Below are 22,324 nucleotides of genomic sequence, written 5' to 3'. Positions count from 1 at the left end.
GCATGGGGAGGCCAGATGTCCTTCTGGGTGTCATGCTTTGGGAGCCACCATATTTTATTGTTTTTGCTAGTGTGAGTGCAGGCATGCACATGCTGTGGTTTCTGTGTGGAGATAAGGGACAGCTTCGGTGGGCGTGGTTCTCACTTTGTACCTTCATGTGAGGTCAGTGTGGTCAGGTGCCTTACACGTAAGCCATCTTGGTGGCCCTTACTTTTTTTTTAAACTGTTTTTTTATTTTTATGGGACAGATTTTCTCACTGGATCCTAAGGCTTGCCAATTTTTTTAGAATGGCTGGCAATCAAGCTCCAGGCTTTTCTAGATTGCTGTGTTGTTAAAGTTATGTAGCATGTGGCATTTTACACTGTATTCTTTCAGTTAGTAATGCTCATGTACATTTTCCTATGTCTTTGCATGGCTTGATAGCTCCTGTCTCTTTTTGGTGCTGAAGAATATCGAATTGTTTGGATGCACCAGAGTTTACATTCATCCACTGAAGAATATCTTGGTTGCTTCCTTCTGTTTTTGGATAATTATGAATGAACCTGGTATAACTACTTATTTATGTGTTGTTGTGTGAAAGTAAGGTTTTAGCTCTTGGATTATATCTGCAAACAGTCTTCCTACGTAGTGTCTTGCATTCCCACTAGCAACGAATGAGAATTCCTGTTCCTGGTGTTTACTGGTATTTAATGGTGCTGACAATGTTCTGGGGTTTGGCCAATTTTATAGTCATGTGGTGACATGCTGTGTTTTGTAGTTTTGGTGACAGACGATGTGACACACACCTTTGCATGCGTGCTTATTTGTCTTCTGCACAGTTTTTATGGGGAAGTCTTTGACCCATTTTAAAGTCTGGCATTTTTGTTGAATTGTAAGAGGAGTCTACATTGAATAGTAGAGGTTGATCAGATCTATCTCTCTTCTGTGGTTTGCCTTTCTGTTCTCTTGATAGTGGCTGTTAAAGAATGTTAATGAGTCTAGACTATCAGTTCTTTTCCTTGGCACACTATGCCTTTATGCAGTATCTCCCTGCCCCCTACAAGGACATACACCATGTAGGTCTCCTAGGCTGCCTTCTAGGAGTCTCAGGAGTTCCTCTTTTGTTTTGAATGTGACTATCCAGGTGTAGTGCTGTCTGTTGAAAAGATTCTTTTGTCTCCATTGTGAAAACTGAGCTGCCTGTAAGGTGGGCTTGTTTCTGAACACCCAGTTTTATTCTCCTGATTTTTGGTTGTTGTTATTGACAGTAACTGTCTTGATACCTTTTTACACTTTCTAAATTGCACTTATGGGAAGTGTGACTTTCCAAACTCTGTGCTGTTCTACAGTAGAATAATTCTTGCTGTCATTATAAGGGTTATGATGAGAGACAAGTGAGAAAGTTTATTCTAAGCTTTAGGTTAGACTGTGAAGGATAAAACTACGTTTTTTGAGTCATGTTCTCACTATGTAGCTCTGGCTGTCTTGGAATTCACCATGTAGGCCAGGCTGGCCTCAAACTCAGAGATCTGCCAGCATTCGCCTTTCATATGCTGGGATTAAAGACATGAGTCATTACCTACAACCGGCTATTCTTGGTCATGAAAATAAATAAATCAAAACTGATAAAGAACCAGTCCTCTCAGGAACAATGTGTTAAAGAAACCAGCAGTGCCAAGATCCTGTTTCCATTATAAGCCCTTACTTATGAAGGGATGGAGACATGACAACATGGAAAATTGACAGCTGAGAGTAGGTATCTGAAAGTTTGTTAGTTACCAAGCTTGCAGTGCCTAACCTTGAACTTCTGTCTTTTGAGCAAGTAACAACATCACGTTATCGCAACTTTTCATGTTACAGAATTGCATGTAATTTAAAGGAGGCGGTTAGGATTGAGTTTCAGATTTCAGTGCTGGTGAGACAGCAGAGCCGGTCAAGGCACTTGTTGCATAAGCTTGATGGCCTGAATTTAATCTCTGGAATTCCTGTAAAAGTTCAAGGAGTGGACTGACTCTATAAAGTTGTCTTCTGACCTCCAATGCATGCTGTGGCATGTACCCCACTCCCGATCTCTCGCTCTCTTAACCCCCGCCCCCTACACACACAGATAGACAGAGACAGACAAAGAAGAGAGACAAGAGAAAGGAAAATAGTTCAGTAATTTAAAAACAACTTGAAGTGATGTTATATATGTATTGGGCTAAATAAAATGTGTTACTAAAAGTAATTTCACCGCTACTTGTTATTCTTTTAATGTGACTGCTGAAAAACGCAAATTTGCAGATGACATTATGTTTCTGTTGGTAAGTTCGAGCTGAGATCATCATCTAGTTATCATATGATTATAGCCTGGATTAGGGTGATGCTTACTAAAGTAAGAAGTTTTTAAGGGATTCTACAGTATCCATATACATTGCAAAGATTCCATTTTACTAGGTTGTGTGCTTCTGTTATAGCTTTGTAGCAATAGCAACAACAACCAGCTTTTGAAGGGAAGGGCAGTATTACTTTGTTTTTATTTTGTATATATTTACCCTTGGCTAGAGTCATAGGAAACTGAGTGAGTAAACAAGAACAATAAGGTAGTATGCATTTCATAAAGCCATTTGGAGTTTTAGGATATAAATCAATGGGTTTGTTTGTTTGTTTGTTTGTTTTTTGATTTCCTTTCTTTTGTTTTTTGTTTTTTTTAAAGATTTACTTACTTATTATATGTAAGTATACTGTAGCTGTCTTCAGACACTCCAGAAGAGGGTGTCAGATCTTTTTACATTTGGCTGTGAGCCACCATGAGGTTGCTGGCAATTGAACTCAGAACCTCTGGAAGAGCAGTCAGTGCTCTTAACCACTGAGCCATCTCTTCAGCCCATGTTGTGTTTGTTTGTTTGTTTCAACACGGGGTTTCTCTGTGTAGCTCTGGCCATCTTGGAACTCACTGTAGATCAGACTGGCCTTAAACCCTTAAACACAGATTCACCTGCCTCTGCCTCTTGAGTGCTGGAATTAAAGGCGTGTGCCACCACTGACTGGCTCCATCAATGAGTTCTTACTACCCATAATTTATTACCACAGTAACACTAGTTAGCCATGTTAGTCATGTTCTTCTTAAAATGCAGAAGGGTGAGGGACCTTAGTCTCTAGCTTGTGTAGTCATGAGGATGCCGTCCAGCATCATTTCTCAGGTTTGGACATTTGCTAACAATACGAATGTGCCTAAGTTTAGAGCCGTAACTTTTCAGAATACTTGTCCATTCCAGTTTAGCCAATTATTTTATGTGATTTGAAATTACTCCTATATTTTGGTTGACATAAAATCAATGAAAAAATAATCATTGAAATTAAATGTGGGGCTGGAGAGATGGCTCAGTGGTTAAGAGCACTGACTGCTCTTCTGTAGGTCCCGGGTTCAAATCCCAGCAACCACATGGTGGCTCACAACCATCCGTAATGCAATCTGATGCCCTCTTCTGGGGTGTCTGAAGACAGCTGCAGTGTACTTACGTAGCATAAATAAATAAATTAAAAAAAGAAATTAAATGTGCATGATAAATTTTGATATATATTGTATGTCCAATGAAAGAAGAAATGTAGAAGTTTTCAGGTATAACCAAAAAAGAAAAAAAAGCACTTTTTTTCTTCAGTCATGGTTTTTGGATGTACTGTGTTTATTTTGCTTTCAATTTTGGTTGTTTCTTTTTGGAGACCAGGTGTCATCATGTTCCCTTGGGTATCCTGGAACTTGCTGTGTAGACAGGCTAGCCTCCTGCTCACTGAGGTCTGCCTGCCTCAGCTTTCCTTTCTGTTGGAGTCAAAGGCGTGCACCATCAGGCTCAACATGCTTATGTATTTTATACCTCTAGAAATTGAATTAAAGTTCATGGAGAAAAAAAAGATTGTAGCATTTTAAAATATTTTTTTGCCTTTCAGATAAAATCAAAGACAAAATTAAAGAGAAAGACAAAGAGAGAGAGAAAAAGAAGCATAAAGTAATGAGTGAGATCAAGAAAGAAAATGGAGATGTAAAGATTTTACTGAAAAGTAAGTTATATTGAGTGAATGTTTTCTACATTGTATACTATCCAGTATATTTATTAGCCAAGCTGTTAAAATAAGAAGTGTTACTTGATACCAATATTTGCTAAGAGTAATTATGCTGTGAGTGCAGAGCAAGTCCAGGGGTTGGGAATTGTAATCTGCGTGGGACTGTGCTTTGCGGTCTGTATTTAAGGAATTCTTAAGGCTTTCATGATTCCGCTTCAAAAACATAAATTATTTTAAAAACAAGTTGTATAATTTGGTGTGCTCATTATTCGTTTTTAACCATATTTATATAATTGGAAATAAGAGGCTAAAGCAATTTTGTCATGGTAGGATGGTGACATCCCTCCTTACAGACACTGGAGCATAACCGTTCATCAGAGAAGGACTGAGAGGGAGCAGTTACTCCGCCCCCGCCAAGCGCCAAACCAGGAGGGATGCTCTTTTATTCTCTCTTCCTTGTTTACGAGTATCCTCTCTAGCTTTAAAAAAAATACAAAAACATCCTCTTTGTTTCTTGTTTCCATGTTAAACTGTATTCTGTTACTGTTTATACATGGGGAAGAGTAGGAAGAATTTTGTTGTAGAATGTTGGGCAGTAACATCATAAATCATATAAAAACAATTTATGTTACAATAGAAATAAAAACAATCTCAGATTTACTTAGGAATGTCTGAATCAGTGATGTTCTCATTAGGCAGCTGGGAAGCCATTGGCTGGCCTGTTAAATTAGATGGTTAATCTAATCAATCAACCCTTTGACTTGGATTTATTTCAGTAAATTTGGGTGTGGATAAACATTTATGTTCACAAGGGGAAAAACCCTGCAATATCGGATATGAAACATAGCAACTAGTTTACGTTACTTATGGTATACGTGAACTCTCCATCTTTATTTCATTGTTTGTCACATTTATAAATATTTTTTGTTTCTTTACATAATAAACTTTTGTACAAGTCAGAATTTTACACTCAGAGATTTGTTTATTTTAGTATGTTGCCTGAGTATATACTGTGTATATGTAGTGCCTTCAGAAATCAGAAGAGGGTGTCTGTCAGATGAGTTTATAGGTGGCTGTGAGCCAATCAGTGTGGGTGCTGGAAACTGAACGTAGGTCCTTTGGAAGAGCAGCAGATGTTTTAACCACTGAGCCAATTCTGCATACTTAGAGTTTTCTTTTCTATAACGTTCTTTACACCTTAAAAGAAATATATCACCTATTAGTAGATGACTTCTTGGTTGATGTTCTCAATCCTTTTGTTTCTTTTGCCCCTGTGGTCTTGTAACTTTTATTTATTTTAAAAATTTTATTTATTTAAGGTTTTTTTGCTTTTTGTTTTTTAAATTGAGACAGGCTCTCATTATGTAGTCTTGGCTGACCATGAGCTCTTTTAGCCTAGGCTGGTCTACAAATCATGTAGAACGCCTTCCTCTGCCCCTAGAGTGCTAGGATTTAAGGACATGTGCCTCCATGCCTGGCTGCTGTTTTCTTTATTCATTTTTTTTTCAAAAAAAATTGTTCTAATTTATTCTGTGTGTTTGAGTGTTTCGGTTTCATGTATGTATGTATACTGTGCCTGTGCCTAGTGCTGGTAGAGATCAGAACAAAGTGTGTGATCCCATGTAACTGGAGTGACAGGAAGCTGTGAACTGCCATGTGGGTGCTGGGCTCTGAGCTCAGGTCTTCTGAGCTGAGGTGTGTGTGCACCATCACACCCTGTATGTACAGTAGCCGGGATTGAAGTCGGCAGGTATTCCCACCTGTGCTTCCACTGTGCTTCAGGTTACACTGTAAGCCTCTGAGGCAGGCAGGCAGGCAGGCAGGCAGGCAGGCAGGCAGGCAGGCAGGCAGGCAGGCAGGCAGGCAGGCAGGCAGGCAGGCAGGCAGGCAGGCAGGCAGGCAGGCAGGCAGGACTTGAGAGCTGCAGCTAGCCTTTAAGCAGCTGTGACTCATGCTCCCTCCGTGGGTTTACTCAGCTGACCCTGCCGGCTTAGTCTATTAGTTGTCTTGTCTTTATTTGTGTGTGCAGTGACACATAGTTATGCTATTAGAGGAAAAAGTCTGTGGCCTCAGGATACTTAAGCTATATGTTCTGACACGTAGATTTCTAGAGAGTGTATACATGAAAATATCCTACTGAACTGAAGGTTTTCTAGGAATATATAATATTAACTGGGACTTTGAAGTAGATGGAAAAATTAGACATTTTGAACTGTAAGGGTGAAAGATGAAGACAGAGAGTGAGGTAGGCTTAGAAACTGTAACCTTGGGGACTAGAGAAATGGCTCAGCAGTTAAGACTGCTCTTCCGAAGGTCCTGAGTTCAAATCTCAGCACCATATGATGGCTCACAGCCATCTGTAATGAGATCTGACACCCTTTTCCAGAATGTCTGAAGACAGCTACAGTGTACTTAGATATAATAATAAATAAATCTTAAAAACAAAAAAAGAAATTGTAACCTTTAAATGGCTAGGGCATTTGAAGGAAACATTTCTGTAGTGGAGATAAGTAATGATTTATACCGCTTTATGTTGCTGGGAAGATTATGTAAGTAAAAGTGAGGAGTGTATAATCACTCAGGAGGGAGATATGAAACTTTCATTTAAAAGAATAATTTTGGGTTTAAAAAGCAATAAAGTCAAAACTATCCTTCCTCCTCAGTGTATAGTATATAGGTAACTATACAAGTAAAAACATGCTTCATTTGGAAAAGGGACTCTGCCTTTGTAAGTACTGTGTCGGCTTTTATTATCCAGCAAAAGCACTCTCTGTTGACCTCTGTGTGGATGTGGCCAGGGGGTGGAGTCAGGTATTGCTGTGGTGGAGCAGAAAACTGCTCAGCTTGTTAGGGGTGGTACTCGCCTACTACTCTGTATGCAGAGTGGTTTTTCCTTTTTTTTCTTTTTTTTTAGTGTCCATCTTTTCTTCTCTCCTTATAGGTTTCTTCTTTAATGTTACACGTTGTAACAAACATTTGAAAATAGAAACCTTCCTAAATCTTTTCTACCTGAATCTCATTTCCTTTGGGTTTTCCTTAAAACTTTTACTGTGCTGGGTTTAGAGAGATGGCTCAAAAGTAGCACTTGCTGTTCTTTTAGAGGGTTCTAATAACTGTTTCCAGCATGATTAATCACAACTGTCTGTAACTCTAGTCCCAGGGGATCCAAATGCCTTCTTCTGACTTCCTTGGTAACCAAGCATGCATGTGTGCACATAATATAGATGTTGGCAGAATACTCATTTATATATATATGAAATCAATAAATCTTAAAAAAGTAGACTTATGGGCTGGAGAAATGGCTCAGTGGTTAAGAACACCGACTGCTTTTCTGAAGGTCCTGAGTTCAAATCCCAGCAACCACATGTTGGCTCACAACCATCCTTAATGACATCTGACACCCTCTTCTGGTGTGTCTAAAGACAGCTACAGTGTACTTACATATAATAATAAATAAATCTTTAAAAAAAAAGTAGACTTATTAGTGACTGTGTGTGTGTGTTTGTGTGTGTGTGTGAGAGAGAGAGAGAGAGAGAGAGAGAGAGAGAGTATGTTTGTGTGTGTGAGTGTGTGTGTATTGAACCTGAGCATGGTGGCAAGCTGCCATGGACAAGATAGGGAGTTTTAGGGTATCCTGGCCTACATAGCAAGACTCTGATTTTAAAAAAGAAAGAAAATGTGTAAAAAATTGTATTAAGTTTTATATGACTCCACATACATATGTGTGTATATTATACATAATTACAAGTGGGAATTGATGTGAGAAAATTTTAATAGAAACATTTCATCGTTTTACAGAGTGGGTTACTTGTTCTTGGTAGTTTAAAGGAACAGATGCATTACAAACACTTTAGTGGGTCTTATCCTTTTCTATCAAAGCCCACCAACTATTTTTGGACATGTGGGTATGTTCCAGCCACCTTACATACTTCATTAAAATTAAGTTGTTGTAGAAAATATTTATTCTCAATCCAGGGCTTCTCTCCCCAGCTTTGATCATTTAGTTCCTGGATAAAAGACACACACGACCTTTATATTAATAAGCCTTTATTAACACTAAGGCTGGGCAGATATCTACCCTCTATACTATTAAAATCTATTTCCTATTAATAACCCTGAGTTACTATGTTTCATCTGGGCTCTTAACTCCAGTTGGCCAGCCCTCCTAGCCATACTTTCTTGACTCGTAACCCATGGCGTTTTTCTCCTTTCTCAACCTTCTCCCTCTCTTTTGGAGGTCTCCTTTGACCCCAAGCCCAGGAACACCAATCCCCTCCTATCTCAGTTCTGCCCAGCAGTAGGCTGAAGGCATCCTTATTCACCCATCAGAAAAAACTTGGGGGGGGGGGTGGTGGAGAAATAACTTGGTGCTAAGGTCACATAGTGTCACTTAGGTGTACCTGCAGACTCTCATCTCTAGGGCAACTAGGTCTTGGGGGCCTGCACTTAGCATAACAATACATAGCAACAGACCAAATCTCAACATTAAGTTACAAGAAAAATTACATTTTGATTTTAGTATTTTTAAATTTTGTCATACGTCAAACATGTTTTCCCCATGAGCAAGCATAATAGGTTAAAAGCAGGTTCTATGTTTTTGGTAGATACCAATATGTAGCTATAGATGGCCTTGAATTTCCAGATCCTTTTGCCTCTACCTCCTGAGGTCAGGAGCTAGCAGTTGTTAAATAGTGCTGGAAATTGATCAGGATGCTTCTCTTATTTGAGACAAATATTGCTTTGTTTTGTTTTGTTTTGTTTTGTTTTGTTTTGTTTTGTTTTGTTGTTTTCGAGACAGGGTTTCTCTGTGTAGCCCTGGCTGTCCTGGAACTCACTGTAGACCAGGCTGACTTTGAACTCAGAAAGCCGCCTGCCTCTGCCTCTCAAGTGCTGGGATTAAAGGTGTGCGCCACCACTGCCCGGCAAGACAAAATTGGCAACCAATTCCCTAGCTTTTGTTTTTATGATGCTTACCTGATCTGATATTTTGGAAGTACATACTTTAGTAGAATACATTGTTCTCAACCTTCCTAATGCTGTGACCTGTTCCTCATATTGCAGTGACCCCCAACCATAAAATTGTTTTGTTGCTACTTCATAACTAATTTTGCTACTATTATGAATCAAAATGTATATGTCTGATACGCAGGATATCTGATAGTTAACCCCCAGAGGAATTGAGACCCACAGGTTGAGAACCGTTAGTTTAGCCTCTTCAGAGAATGAACATTTTACTTTTTAGGACTTTTACAGACATACCCATGTTGACTGGCTCTGTTTTTACTTGTAGTAGCCGTATTAGTTTTGTTCTTCACTGTATAGTAAAGAATTCATCCACAGGACTGGTGAGATAGATGTCTCAGAAGGTAAAACTACATGACTTGATTTTTTTTTTTTTTTACCCCCCAAGACATGGTCTCTCTAGCTCTGTCTGTCCTTGCATTCAGAGATCTACCTGCCTCTGCACCTCAAGTGATGGGATTAAAAGCATAGCTGCCACACCTGACTGATGACTTGAATTTGATCCCTTGATCTCTGACACCTACATGGAAGGAGAGAACCTAACCTACTATTGAAGGTTGTTTCAGACTGCAGCACACATGCTATGGCAGTGCACATGCAGGCTTGCATGTACACAAACGTGCGTGCACATACACACACAAAATGTAAAAGAATGTTACGTAAAGGAAAGATGCTATATGTAGATGGTTTTTATGAGAAGTCAAGTCTTTTGGGAATTGGCCTGAGATTTAGTTTTGAAAATATGTAGATCATCTCAGTACGGAAAAGTAAAGAAATAAGAGCTATATGAACATGGAAACTTTCATGTGAAGAAGCTGGGGATAGAGCTCAGTTGATACCGTCCATCCTTCTCTGCAGGAAGCCCTGGGGTTTGTCCTCAGCACTGCATAATACTGGGTATGGTGGTACATGGTGCTAATTTTGGGGGAAAAAAGAAGAAAGAGAAGCTCAGGGCTATCTTCAGCTGGATACCAGGTTTGAGGCTCATCTCAAAAAACGTCCTCCCACCCCCTTAAGCAAGGCAGTTTGGGATAATTTTATCTATGGAACGTTATCATAGGAATGGAGTAAGACAGCTGAGTGTGATGGCTCAGGCCTGCAACCTCAGCACCATAGTCCCTCAGGGTGACTCAGAAGGATCGTCATGAGTTCAAGCTCACCTTGTCTTAAAAATCAAAACAGCAAAACTCTCCTGAAGGGGCGAGCGATGAGTCATGGTTAAGAGCTGCTCTTTTAGGAGACCTGGGTTCCATGCTCAGCACCCCATATGGAGGCTCACAACTAGCCATGACTCCCTTTTCTGTTCTCCAAGGCATGCATGTGGTACAGACATAAAAGCAGGGAAAACACTAGTATTTAACCAAACAGTTCACATCCTCCCTATTCCCTGAACAAAATCAGAAAGGACAGAAGAGAAACAATGTTTTTATCTGAACTGTTACTGTCTTGTCCTTTTCATTTTTATCTTAGGAAACAGCATTTTCCTACAATATATATAATATTTTCATAGTCTGCTTATTTCTATATTAGAAAAATATTATTATTATTGTGTGTGTATATAAATCATGTGTGTGCTTATATGTACACAGAGGTCCTCTAATTAAGTAGCCCGTGTAGATTAGAATAGACTTTTATTCCTGGCTTTCCTGGGTTTTTGACCCTGAGTCTGATGCCTTTGTTCACAGAAACTCTTTAGTATACACCCTTGTGATGTCCTTCCGTTCGTTGTCACGGCTTTCTCTTTTCTCTGTCTCTTTACCTAGCACCTGGGCATCATTGCAGTTTAGGGTATGAGAAGGGATGGATTCTGATGTCCTCTTCTCCTGTAGGGTACCTACCCGCTGGTTCTTGACTTGGGCCGCTGTATGCTGGGTCTGACTTAGGGCAGTGCACATGCAGCTTCCTGAGCAGAGTGAGGTTTGCAGAGATTGGTGTGGTCTGCATTGTGACACTGCTGTTAGAGTGTGCAAACACTTCTAACTACGTGGGGTTTTGGTTTTTTTTTGTTTTATTTTTTTAGTCTCCTTGGCATCTCGGTTTGATTTTTTTAAAACCTCAGATAAAGTAAATTTTACAATATATCCATGTGAACTACCTGAAGGTTACTGTTGTTATTTATTTCTGATTCTGCTTTTTACAGTTTGAAGGTGATACTTTGTGAGCCTGACTGACTCATTACTTGAGTGGGTATTCAGCATCTGCTGTCTTATTAGCAGTCCAGAGCCTACTGTCTATGTGCTTGTGTGTAATGCAAGCAGAAAGTGGATGAGAGAGAAAGACAAAGTACAATTTGAATAGAAAACAAATTCTCTGAATTTGAATTTTCAGAATCATCACAAGTAAACTTATATATTATAGAACAGTTCTTAAGAGCATGTTTCTTTTTTTAAGTAATTAAAATATGGAGTTTCAAAAAAAATTTTTCCCAACAGGTGGGAAGGAGAAACCAAAAACAAATATAGAAGACTTACAAATTAAAAAAGTAAAGAAGAAAAAGAAAAAGAAACACAAAGAGAATGAAAAACGGAAGCGTCCAAAAATGTATAGCAAATCTATTCAGACCATCTGTTCAGGATTGCTGTCTGCTGAAGATCAAGAAGCCAAAAGCATCTTAAGTGATAATGTAAAGGATTGCATTGGAAAAAATTTGGATACCAAAAACTGTGATTCAAAAATTCCTGATAACAGTGACTTTCCATTTGTGTCATTAAAGGAGCCCCGCGATAAGAATAACCTTAGAAGGTTGGACACTTTGGCGTTCAGGCAGCTCATTCACATTGAGCACCAGCCTAACGGAGGCGCGGCAGTCATCCATGCCTACAGTAATGAACTCTCCTGCCTGTCTCCCATGGAGATGCAGAGATTTGCAGAAGAATTTGTGGGTTTAGTGTTCAGTGAAAACGAAAGCTCTGCGGCTTTCTATGTAATGGGCATTGTTCATGGGGCAGCTACATACTTACCTGACTTTTTAGACTACTTTTCGTATAATTTTCCCAATTCACCAGTGAAAATGGAGATACTGGGAAAGAAAGATATAGAAACAACGACTATGTCCAATTTTCATGCTCAGGTAAGAGGCTTTAGTTTTGTTTTAAAATAGCTTTTAATTGTACATTTTAGATAGACTTGTGTTTTTCCTCTTAATTTTACTGTAGGTTTGAGGTAAAATGGGAAGAGTCCAGTGAAACTGTTTGAGAGTAACTTCTTGGTGTGAGTTTACAAGTTTAAATTTTAATTTCTCCTTAAAAAAATTAATTATTTATCTTATTGTTATTTTGATGTGCATTGGCATTTTGCCTGCCTGTGTATCCATGTGAAGGTGTCAGAATTGGAGCTGGAGTTTCAGACAGTGTTGAGCTTCCTGGGTGTTGGGAATTGAACCCAGGTCCTCTGGAAGTGCTCTTAACCGCTGAGTCAGCACTCCAGCCCCCAATTTCTCTTTTTATTCTACTTAAAAATCAGTTAATGAAATACTTAAGGTTCTGTCCTCCCGCCCCCTTTCAGACAAGGATTTCACTTGAATTAAGTGAAATTAATTTAACAAGGTGTTTCCCAGTTCATCGTTGCTTTCAAACCTATTAATCAACCAGGTGTAGTAGCACACACCTTTGATCGCAGGGCTTGGGAGGCGGAGGCAAGTGGATCTCTGTGAGTTCAAGGACAGCCAGGGCTATATAGAAGAGATCTTGTCTCAACAAAACAAAACAAACAAAAACTAACCCTAACCCTGTAAATCACCTGCAGTCATCCTCTTTGTCAACGCCCTGTAAGTGCTTAGCACTGGGTCCATCAAATAAGCAGGTGCTAAATACGTGCTGGCTGGTAAAAATATCCTGTAATATGAATTAATCACTACTTAGTATGTAATTATATGAAAATATTAGTGCATATTTGCCTCAGTTACTTTCTATTACTGTGAAGAGACACTGTCACCAAGGCAACATATAAAGAGTATTTATATTTAATTGTAGGCTTGCTTATGGTTTTAGAGCGTAGTCTATGATTCATGGTGGGAAATGAAGTGGAAGGGATGCATGGAAGGCAGGCATGTTCCTAGAGCAGTAGCTGAGACTTTACATCAGATCCACAAGCAGGGCACAGAGACTGGGCCTGGCTTGAGCCTTTGAGATCTCTTAGGGACACACCTTCTCCAACAAGATCAGACCCCTTAATCCTTCCAGAAGAGTCCACCAGCTGGGAAACATTGAGATCTGAGCCTGAAGAAGGAGCCATTCTCATTTAAACTGCCACAATACTCTAAGCTCATTTCCATTTCCTAATCTTTTCTACAGAAAATTATTTTAGAAACCAGAGACAAAACTGAGTTTTCACCTTTTAAAAGTTGATGTGGCGCCCACCTAGAGCCAGTGTCTTGTAAGGGGTCAGGTGCCCTGGAACTGAAGATACAGACAGCTGTAAGCTGCCATGTGGGTGCGTGTGGGTGCTGGGGAGTGAATCCAGGGCCTCTGGAAGAGCGGCCGGTGCTCTTAGCCTCCGAGCCATCTCCCTAGTTCGATTAGTTTTTAAAATTTTTTTTCTGGTAGTGACTGATCTAACATTCTAGCTTATGGGGAAGATACAGTAAAATCTCAGATTGTGGTGAACTTTTCTCCTAATGTTTCTCAACTAAGGTGAGATTAGCTAACAGACTAGAGAGAAGTAGTTTATTTTAGGGTTGTCAGCACTGCTAGGAATAGAACTAAATATAATCCTCATTTCTGGCTTTTCTCCTTGCTCTGGTATATTCCTTCAGTTGATGCTCAAGATACACTTTCTACCTGAAAAATACTATATGTTCAAGATATAGTTTCCATCCCTAGTTCCTAGTAGCATGTTTGGTGTGTATTCTGCAGCATACAGTAGCATGGAGAATAACAATATTTAAATTTTAATGTATGTGTATGAAGGTTATTCCCTAATGTAGCATATTTGAGAATTGGAAATGAAATGTTTTTAGAATGATAAGGTAGCAATAGAACATTCATTACTAGCCAACCCATTTATTTTATTTCATTTTCTCTTACTAAGAGTTTAGGAAATTTCAAAACTAAGAAATCAAATCAAATAAAAAGGTGTAGATAACTGAGACTGTTGTCATTTAGAGTGGGAGTAGCTTTGGGCTCATGAAACCCCATGAGTCCAAAAGATAGCACAGTAGAAAGTGAGCATACGTTCTTTTTCTTTCGAGATTTGTTTATTTTATGTATATGAGTACACTGTAGCTGTACAAATGGTTGTGAACCATCTTGTGGTTGCTGGGAATTGAACTCAGGACCTCTGCTCGCTCCGGCCCCTGCTCACTCTGGCCGGTGAGCACACTTTCTTAGATCAGTTCTATTTCTAGTCTCTTGTTCTTCCAATAAGAGCTGTTCTGTTTTTGTTGTTGTTTGTTTATTCTGAAATAGGAACTCATGAAACATGGGGTGGCCTACCTGGTTTCTCATAGCTAGCTAAGGTTGGGATTAAATTCCTGGGTGCCTTGCCCTACCTCCTGATTGCTGGAGTTACACGTGCTTAGCACATCTAGTTTTAAAAGCTGCGTTTCTTAACCTTATTCCTTCTAGGAATTGATTCCTCTTTCCCTAAATCTTTTAGTGAAGGATAGAGTGTACATGGAAAAGTATGCACATTAGAGATGAATATTCAGAAAGTGAGCAGACCCATTCAGTTCAAAACTGAAAGTGACTAGAGGGCTTTCTTGAACTAGTCTTTAGCACTATCTGCTAACCCCAAGTCCTAACACATAAATATGTACAGTTTTATGAAACTATTATCTCATGTGTATGTGTGTGTAGAGTGTGTATGTGTACTGTGTGTGTGTGAAAGAGCCTGTGGAGGTCAGAAGAGGCTGTTGAATCCCCCGAGCTAGTTGGACATGGCTGTGAGCTGCAGTGTGGGTTCTGGGACTTGAACCCTAGTTCTCTGAAAGAGCAGTGAATGCTCTTAACCATCAAGCCATTTCCCAGCCCACACATAAACATCCAGGTAACTAACCATTATACTGAATTAAAACAAACATTTTTACATATTTTGAACTCAGATTTTTGAAGTCATTTAATGATACATATATTGTTACCCTTTTCCTTATAATATTGTTTATGGCATCCGTCTTGTAGATAGCAATGTTTGTTTTCTTACTGTTTGTAATATTCCACTGTAGGAATGTGCCATAATTGTCCTGATTACCTACTATAAGTGGACATTTGAGTTGTTTTTCTTTTGGTGTTATTACAGCAGGGCTCTGTGAATACTTTTGTTCATGTGCTTAATGTGCACATGTATTTTTGTTAAGGTATACCTATCATTTGACTATTAGTAAGAAAAAGTGCACAGATATTTAGTTTTGATAGATTAATGACAGTTTTTAAAAAACTCTTGATATCAGTTTCTCTTACAGTCAGCGTGGACCATACTTTTGGTCCATCTTTTTTCATTTAGCCATTGTGGGGACTCACAGTACTATCTCTCTGTAGTTTAATTTAAATTTTTCTGATGACTGTGTGCCAGGCACCTTTTAAGTATTGTTGTATAGTTATATACTGTCTTTGGTACAGTTTTGTTCTACTCTTTTGCCCATTTTTTTTTTAAACTTGCTTTTTTCCTAACTAGTATCTTAAATAAAAAATAAATTGTAGATCAGTCTTTTTGTTCAGCCAAATAATATTCACTTGGTGTCCTGATTTATCATTAATAATGGCTTTTGATGCCTAAGAGTTAAGTTTAATCTAAAATATAATTTTTCTCAATTATGACTAATGTATTTTGTGTCCTATTTTAAAAATCTTTGCCTACCCCAAAGACAATGAAATATTCTTCTGAATTTTCTTCTGGAAGCTGCTTTTTCTTGCACGTTTAAATCTAAACTTCATCTCAGATTGGTTGCATAGCAGGATATAAAGAACAGGATTTGGGCTGGAGAGATGGCTCAGCAGTTAAGAGCACTGACCTCTTCCAGAGGTCCTGAGTTCAGTTCCCAGCCACCACATGCATGGTGGCTCACAACATCTGTAATGGGATCTGATGCCCTCTTCTGGAGTGTCTGAGGACAGCTACAGTGTACTCTTCGCATATATAAAATAAATAAATAAAATCTTAAGGGCATGCCTGTGATCTGAGTCCTCAGGAGGCTGAGGCAGGAGGATTACCAGTATCAAAATTAGCATGGCTGCATAGTGTAACTCTGTTTTTAAAAATTCAGAGCGTAAGCAAGGTTGATAGTTGTAAACACAGCAGGCATGCAGAAGACTTAGCATGAGCTGAAGAGATGCCCACTCCTTGGCACACTATATTTTCTCCTTGTTGGTGAGCCAGTTGATCATACATGTGGGTCACTTCCTGGGCTTTTATTCTATTGTTCTTTTTATTATTAATCACCAGGGAAACACATTCCAAACCATGGATCCATTTCACTCCATTTAGAATGGAACAGGGCCTGAGAGATGGCTTATTGGGTAAGGACCCTTGCCATGAAGTCTCAAAAACATGAAGCAAAGGAGAGAAGTGTTGGCCCTGGACTGCCACATGCATGCTGTGGGGCATATTCCTCTTCCACCTTCAAGTAAATATGTAAACGTAACTTAAAAGTATGTGTTTTTCTTTTAAACCTTAAAAAGTACAATAATGGCTATTATAAAACAAAAGGCAACAAGTACTATTGAAGACAGAGTAAAGAAAATCCTTATGTACTATTGGGGAAAACGTTATTAGCAGTGCCATTAGTTAAACTGTGGTATGGAATTCCTTAAGTATGTCAAAGTGAAGCCCTTGTTTTCACCTCGTGTGGTCCTGTGGCCCCACAGCTCAGGCGGTATATCTGAAGGAGAGTGTGGTAAGTCTCTGCACTGATCTGTATTCTAGCATTGTTTACGATAGCTGAGAAAGGATAGAGAAATACAGACGTGCTATAAATGAAGTCTGTCATTTACTAAAGCATTACATTCAGTGAAATAAGTCAGGCAGATCGGCCCCACAGGCCTCTTGCCTGGAACCTAAAAAGTTATTCTCAGAAGCTGAGTGTAGAAAGAATGGTGGTGAGCAGTGGTAAGAATACTGGACAAGGAATGTGGTAAGGGTCAGTCAGAGAGAACGTTACAGTTGGCTAGGGTTAAGAAGAACTTGCATGGGGCTGGAGAGATGATGGCTCAGCAGTTAAGACTTCTGGCTGCTTTTCCAGAGGTCCCAAGTTCAATTCCCAGCAATCACATGGTGGCTTCTAATCACCTATAATGTGATCTGATGCTCTCTTCTAGCATGGGGGTGTATATGCAGATAGAGCACTCATATATATAAAATAAAGTGCTTGCACATATCTAATCTATTAGAGGCAGGTATCAGAGGCTGTAATTGGGAAAGTATATTTTTCTGTCATTAATTAAAAAGTGAATTTTATTGAACTTATGGCTATTTTAAAAATATAATGAATAAAGTGGCTGAGGAGCTGTCTTAGGCCTTAAGGCGCTTGCTGTGTAAGCGTGAGGACCTGAGCTCTGTCTCTCGCAACCATGGTGGCAGCACACTCCTGTAATTGTAGTCCTGGGGACGGGCGCGGAGACAGGAGGATCCTGAGCAGTTAGCAAGCCAGTCTGGCCAGATTGAAAAGTCCAGCTTCTGTGACAGGTAAAGAATGATTATGACTGAGGTAGACCCCTCCTCCCTCCGCCACTTTTCTATCATTCGTTACCATTCTTCTGTTTGAAAGTATGTGCTAAATATGGCATGGAATGGCTCCCCCTTGTGGCACTTTCCTTTATGTCCATGGAGGTTAGATTGCATCAGTAAGAATGTGATGACCAGGGAGATAGCAGGTAAAGCGTCTTAGTTAGGGTTCTATTGCTGTAAAGAGACACCGTGAGCAAGGCAACTCTTATAAAGGACAACATTGAATTGAAGCTGGCTACTGGCTCTGAGGTTCAGTCCATTATTTATTATCCTGGAGGAAAGCATGCCAGTGTCCAGGCAGGCATGGTGCTGGAGGAGCTGAGAGTTCTACAAGGCAAACAGAAGACTGTCTTGGGGCAGCTAGTAGGAGGGTCTCAGTGCCCACTCCCACAGTGACAGACTTCCTCCACCAAGGCCATACTTCCCAGTAGTGCCACTCCCTGGGTCAAACATATTCAAACCACCATAGGAAGGCATGCAAAGCTTGATCCCTGGCACCTACCTACATGTTTCAAGGAGAGTCAGCTCCCATGGGTTGTCCTGTGACTCCACGGTGCATGCTTGTATGTACCTTGGCATATTTACATATATTCTAATCCCTGCCCCAAATTCCCCTTCCCTTCCCACAGACATACACACACTAAAGTAATGTGATGAGCAACCCACTTACTGAAAGTAAGGCACTATTCCCTCAACAGAGCATTACTGAGACACAAGGTCCTCTGCCGTACTCTGCTGGCCTGAAGATCCAGCATTTAACCTATACGTCTGTTTACTCTAAATTGAGCTGATAGACAAGTTTAAATGTGTGTGTCTTTATGGATTACTATTCAGAAGAACTTTTAATGTCTTGGGGTGTTGATAGGGGCACCGAAACAACTACAGATAAACAGATTTTGAAATAAAAAATACTTTTTGCATTCCTAGACCAAATACGGTTTATTTGCTATGAGCATACATGGGAACCTCTAATGCAGAAAGGTTTTTCTAAAATTACTTGATTATAGAAATGTAGTTTCAAGGAATATACTTTGGGAAATAACAGGTTGTCTCTTGTAAGCTATTTTTCATGTTCTAAACCCTCATCGTTTTGCCCTCCTGTTGGAGTGATCTTTCTATGCAACACAAACAGCCTTGAGTCTTAGGAGCTCTCTGTTCCTGATCTCCTTTTACAGCAGGTGCAGTTTTGTTATGTGTCGTGCAGGTGTTACAGGGGTTGCTCTTTTACCTAAAGACTGTATGAGCAGAGATTAATAGCTTTGTAGTTCAAGTGTAAGTAATTCCTTTTATTTATCTAATATTTCAGATATTTTGTTAGTCTTTTTTAGAAACAATATAGGAGGGAAGTAAAAGGGCAGCATTGATAATCTTAGCTTTTTAGAGGGAGACTTCAGGGGAGAGTTAGATTGAGCATGGTCGGGTGGGGCCTGAACTGGGAGGTTTGCATATTTGCATGCTAGACACTCTACCAGCTGAGTTTCGTCCTGCATTTCATTTGTATTTTTAAATGAGTTAAGATGCCCAGCATTAGGCTGGAGAGATGGCTCAGCAGATAAGAGCACTGACCACTCTTCTAGAGGTCCTGAGTTCAATTCCCAGCAACCACATGGTGGCTCACAACTATCTGAAATGGAATCTGATGCCGTCTTCTGGTGTGTCTGAAGATAGCAACAGTGTATTCATATAGATTAATAAAAGTAAAAAAGTGCTCATCATTTTTTATCTGTTCATGTTATATGTCTTCGAAATGGCACCGTGTAAATACAGATTTTTGCAAATATGACTATGTGTATCATTCTTGTCTTTATGCTTTTTTTGAGATCTATCTACCCCCTGCCCAAATATAGAGGAACTATAGAGATAGATTTTAGTAAAGATGCAGTCTTCACGGAACATGTACACTATACCTTACCTCTGGTTTCTGTCCCTGTGTGGTCTTAGTGATGTGACACAACTCCCTAGAGCTGCTGCAGCTGTGCCTGCCTGCTACTTGTTACTACTCCTCCCCCATTCCAGATCTGTGCGCCTTATTCTTTTGATGTGATCTGAAAGACTTAGAACTGTGCCTGAAGTAGGAGTACCTATCTACAATGGGGGAGCTACAGTCTTGTGACATTTCTTTTAAAAATATTTAGACTCCTCTGATCCTTACCTTTTCCTTTCTTGGGTCAGTCATAGTAGGGACTATCATGGGTGGTTTTTAGAGAATCGAGGTTTTATTTTCATGTTGTATTATTTAACTTTACTGTAGTGAGTAAATTTTGAATGTCACATTGTTACAATAAAATGGGGGTCACTAAAATCAAGAACCATGTCTATTTTTATGAAAAGCACATGCATTTTGTTGTTTATTTGCTGTTCGTATGTTTTTACTAAGAGGTAAATACTTTTTCACCTTGAATAAATACATCATTGTTAATATTTTATCATGGTCAAAACTTCAAGTGACTTTTTCTACCTAATCCTAATTTCCTATGGATTTGTCTGGTGGGTTAAATGTTGCACTTCTTCATTTTAGGTTGGATTAATAAAGCATTTTAATCAGTGAAGTGATCATTGTCATTGAAGCAGCCAGCTCCAGTCAGATCAGTTGATACAGTAGAATAATGATACCTTTTGCACTGTTAGTCCTAACAAGTTTTACCCATTTTTTTTTGTTAATGATACATTAATTCATTTATAAACACACAGATATTACTTTACAAGGGCTGAGTATTAATGTTTTTAATAATTCTGGTTTTCTGTTATTAGCCATTGTCTTTTAAAACTTACCACTGGTTAGCAACGCTCTCTCCCTTTTTCAGCTGGCCTCAAATTCCTAATGCTCTCTCTGTTCCACCTCCAGGGCTGGGTTATGGATCTGTACCTGGCTCAACCTCTGCCCCCTTTGTTTTTTGAAAGATCTTATTATGTAGCTTTGGCTGCCCTGGAAACTGCTATCTAGACCAGGCTAGACTCAAACGCATAGAGATCTGCCTGCTTCTGTCTCCTAAGTGCTAGGATTAATGGTACGCACCACCACATCCAGCCTTCTTCCTCTTTTCTGTGGAGTGGAAATAGTTACCTGACTATAAAAACATTACATGACAGTGGTGTAGAAGACAACGTTTTACTTTATTAGAAAGAGAAATTATTTCAAATATATTACATTTACATACTAGCTAAATTGACTTTAGACAGTGTTCTTTACTGGTGTCTTTTGAATAAGGCATTTAATTCCTGCATTTAGGACAAAAAGCTCATTTGACTTTGCTATTCAGGTGTATTAATCAAACTCATGTCTTTGGGAAAGCTTGTATCAAGTTACACTTACTACTTTAGAAGTATTCACTCATTGAAAAAGAAATTTTAAAGGCTGTTTTTCTCCCTCTCATGCTAAACCATATACATTACTTAATGAGTCATTGTTAATTCTTTGATGTAGTAAAGAAGACCACATCTCATTTTCCACAATTTAATAATGTCTTAGTATTTTTGTCTTTTTGTTTGTACATGGGTACCAAGATTCATTGGTGTTTAGAACTGATTAGTGACTTAGGTGATATTTATATATCTGATTTAAATAAATGTATGCACAGGAAATTTATTTGCCTGTATGACATAGAAATATTACCTCACTAAAATGCCTTTTGTTACCTTTTAAAACCCTTGCAGAATTTGTGTCTTATAGTGTAAGTTGATTTTACTTCTTGTCTTGTCTTCCCTTGCCTCTTACTCTCCACTGTGTGGGAATCAGCCCCAGTATGTTACAATGGCGAGGCAAGGGCTCTTCCTTAGAAGATCTGGACCCTAGCCCGAATCCCACTATTTAGTAGCCTTACGATCTCTCAGGACTAATGCTGTCACAGGCAGATCTCAAACCGAGGACGGGAGTGCAGAGTCATTTAACAGAGGTTTGTGTTGTATTCTGGTGTGTTCACAAGCGTTCAGATTGGTAAGCTTCCTTTGTTAAAGACTGCTTTACTGAACCACATTTATGGCCACGTTTCCTACTGTGATGCTGTTAGTGCATTTCAATTCCTAGGGCCTGAGAGTGGTGGAAAGTTAAGTTTAAACTTTTAGTTTTGTTCATATAGGGTAGTGGTTCTCAACTTCCCGGATGGTGCCACCTCATGTTATGGTGACCCCTAACCATAAGATTATTTTGCTGCTGTTTTGTAACTATTATTTTGCTACTATTATAATAAATCATGATGTAATATGAAGGATATATGATATGTGGCTTGAAGGGGGTCATGACCCACAGGTTGAGAATTGCTGACATAGCGCTGATAGGACCTTTTAGGAGAGAAAAAGATGAGACCCTGACTATAAGATGGAGTACAATTTATACATTTTGTGACTTGGGGTTTGGTTTGTTAATCTGAGAAGTGAATTTTTAATAAATAATGAAAAGTTAAACTTGGAATACTTGTAAATAAACTTAATGTTGAGTATAATAAAAACGTAAAGAATCAGTACTTGATGATGATAAAAACAAAATTCTGATGTCAATTATTCTAGCATTATAGAATATTTACTATTGTGTTTCTTAAACTATGTGGGTTGGAAGTAAGGTACTTCACATATGTTGATACTACGCTACTGCGATTGTATAGATTTATAACATCACAAAAGCTTGCC

At 39.1% G+C, this 22,324-nt stretch overlaps 1 protein-coding gene across 2 annotated transcripts in view; it reads left to right on the top strand.

Annotated features, from left to right (window-relative positions):
- Rsbn1l (round spermatid basic protein 1-like) overlaps positions 1 to 22,324 on the top strand; it is a 65,657-nt gene that overhangs the window by 26,309 nt on the left and 17,024 nt on the right. For both annotated transcript variants that reach the window (XR_001784694.2, NM_001080977.1), the window contains exons 2-3: positions 3,908 to 4,018; positions 11,476 to 12,113. Coding sequence is in view for 1 of the 2 variants with exons in the window: in NM_001080977.1 (NP_001074446.1) it covers positions 3,908 to 4,018; positions 11,476 to 12,113 (749 nt within the window). In the remaining variant the exon portion in view is untranslated. The remainder of the gene's footprint in view (positions 1 to 3,907; positions 4,019 to 11,475; positions 12,114 to 22,324) is intronic.

The sequence above is a fragment of the Mus musculus genome, chromosome 5 (genome assembly GCF_000001635.26).
Source record: "Mus musculus strain C57BL/6J chromosome 5, GRCm38.p6 C57BL/6J".
NCBI lineage: Eukaryota > Metazoa > Chordata > Mammalia > Rodentia > Muridae > Mus > Mus musculus.
This window is presented reverse-complemented; position numbering and strand designations above follow the sequence as displayed.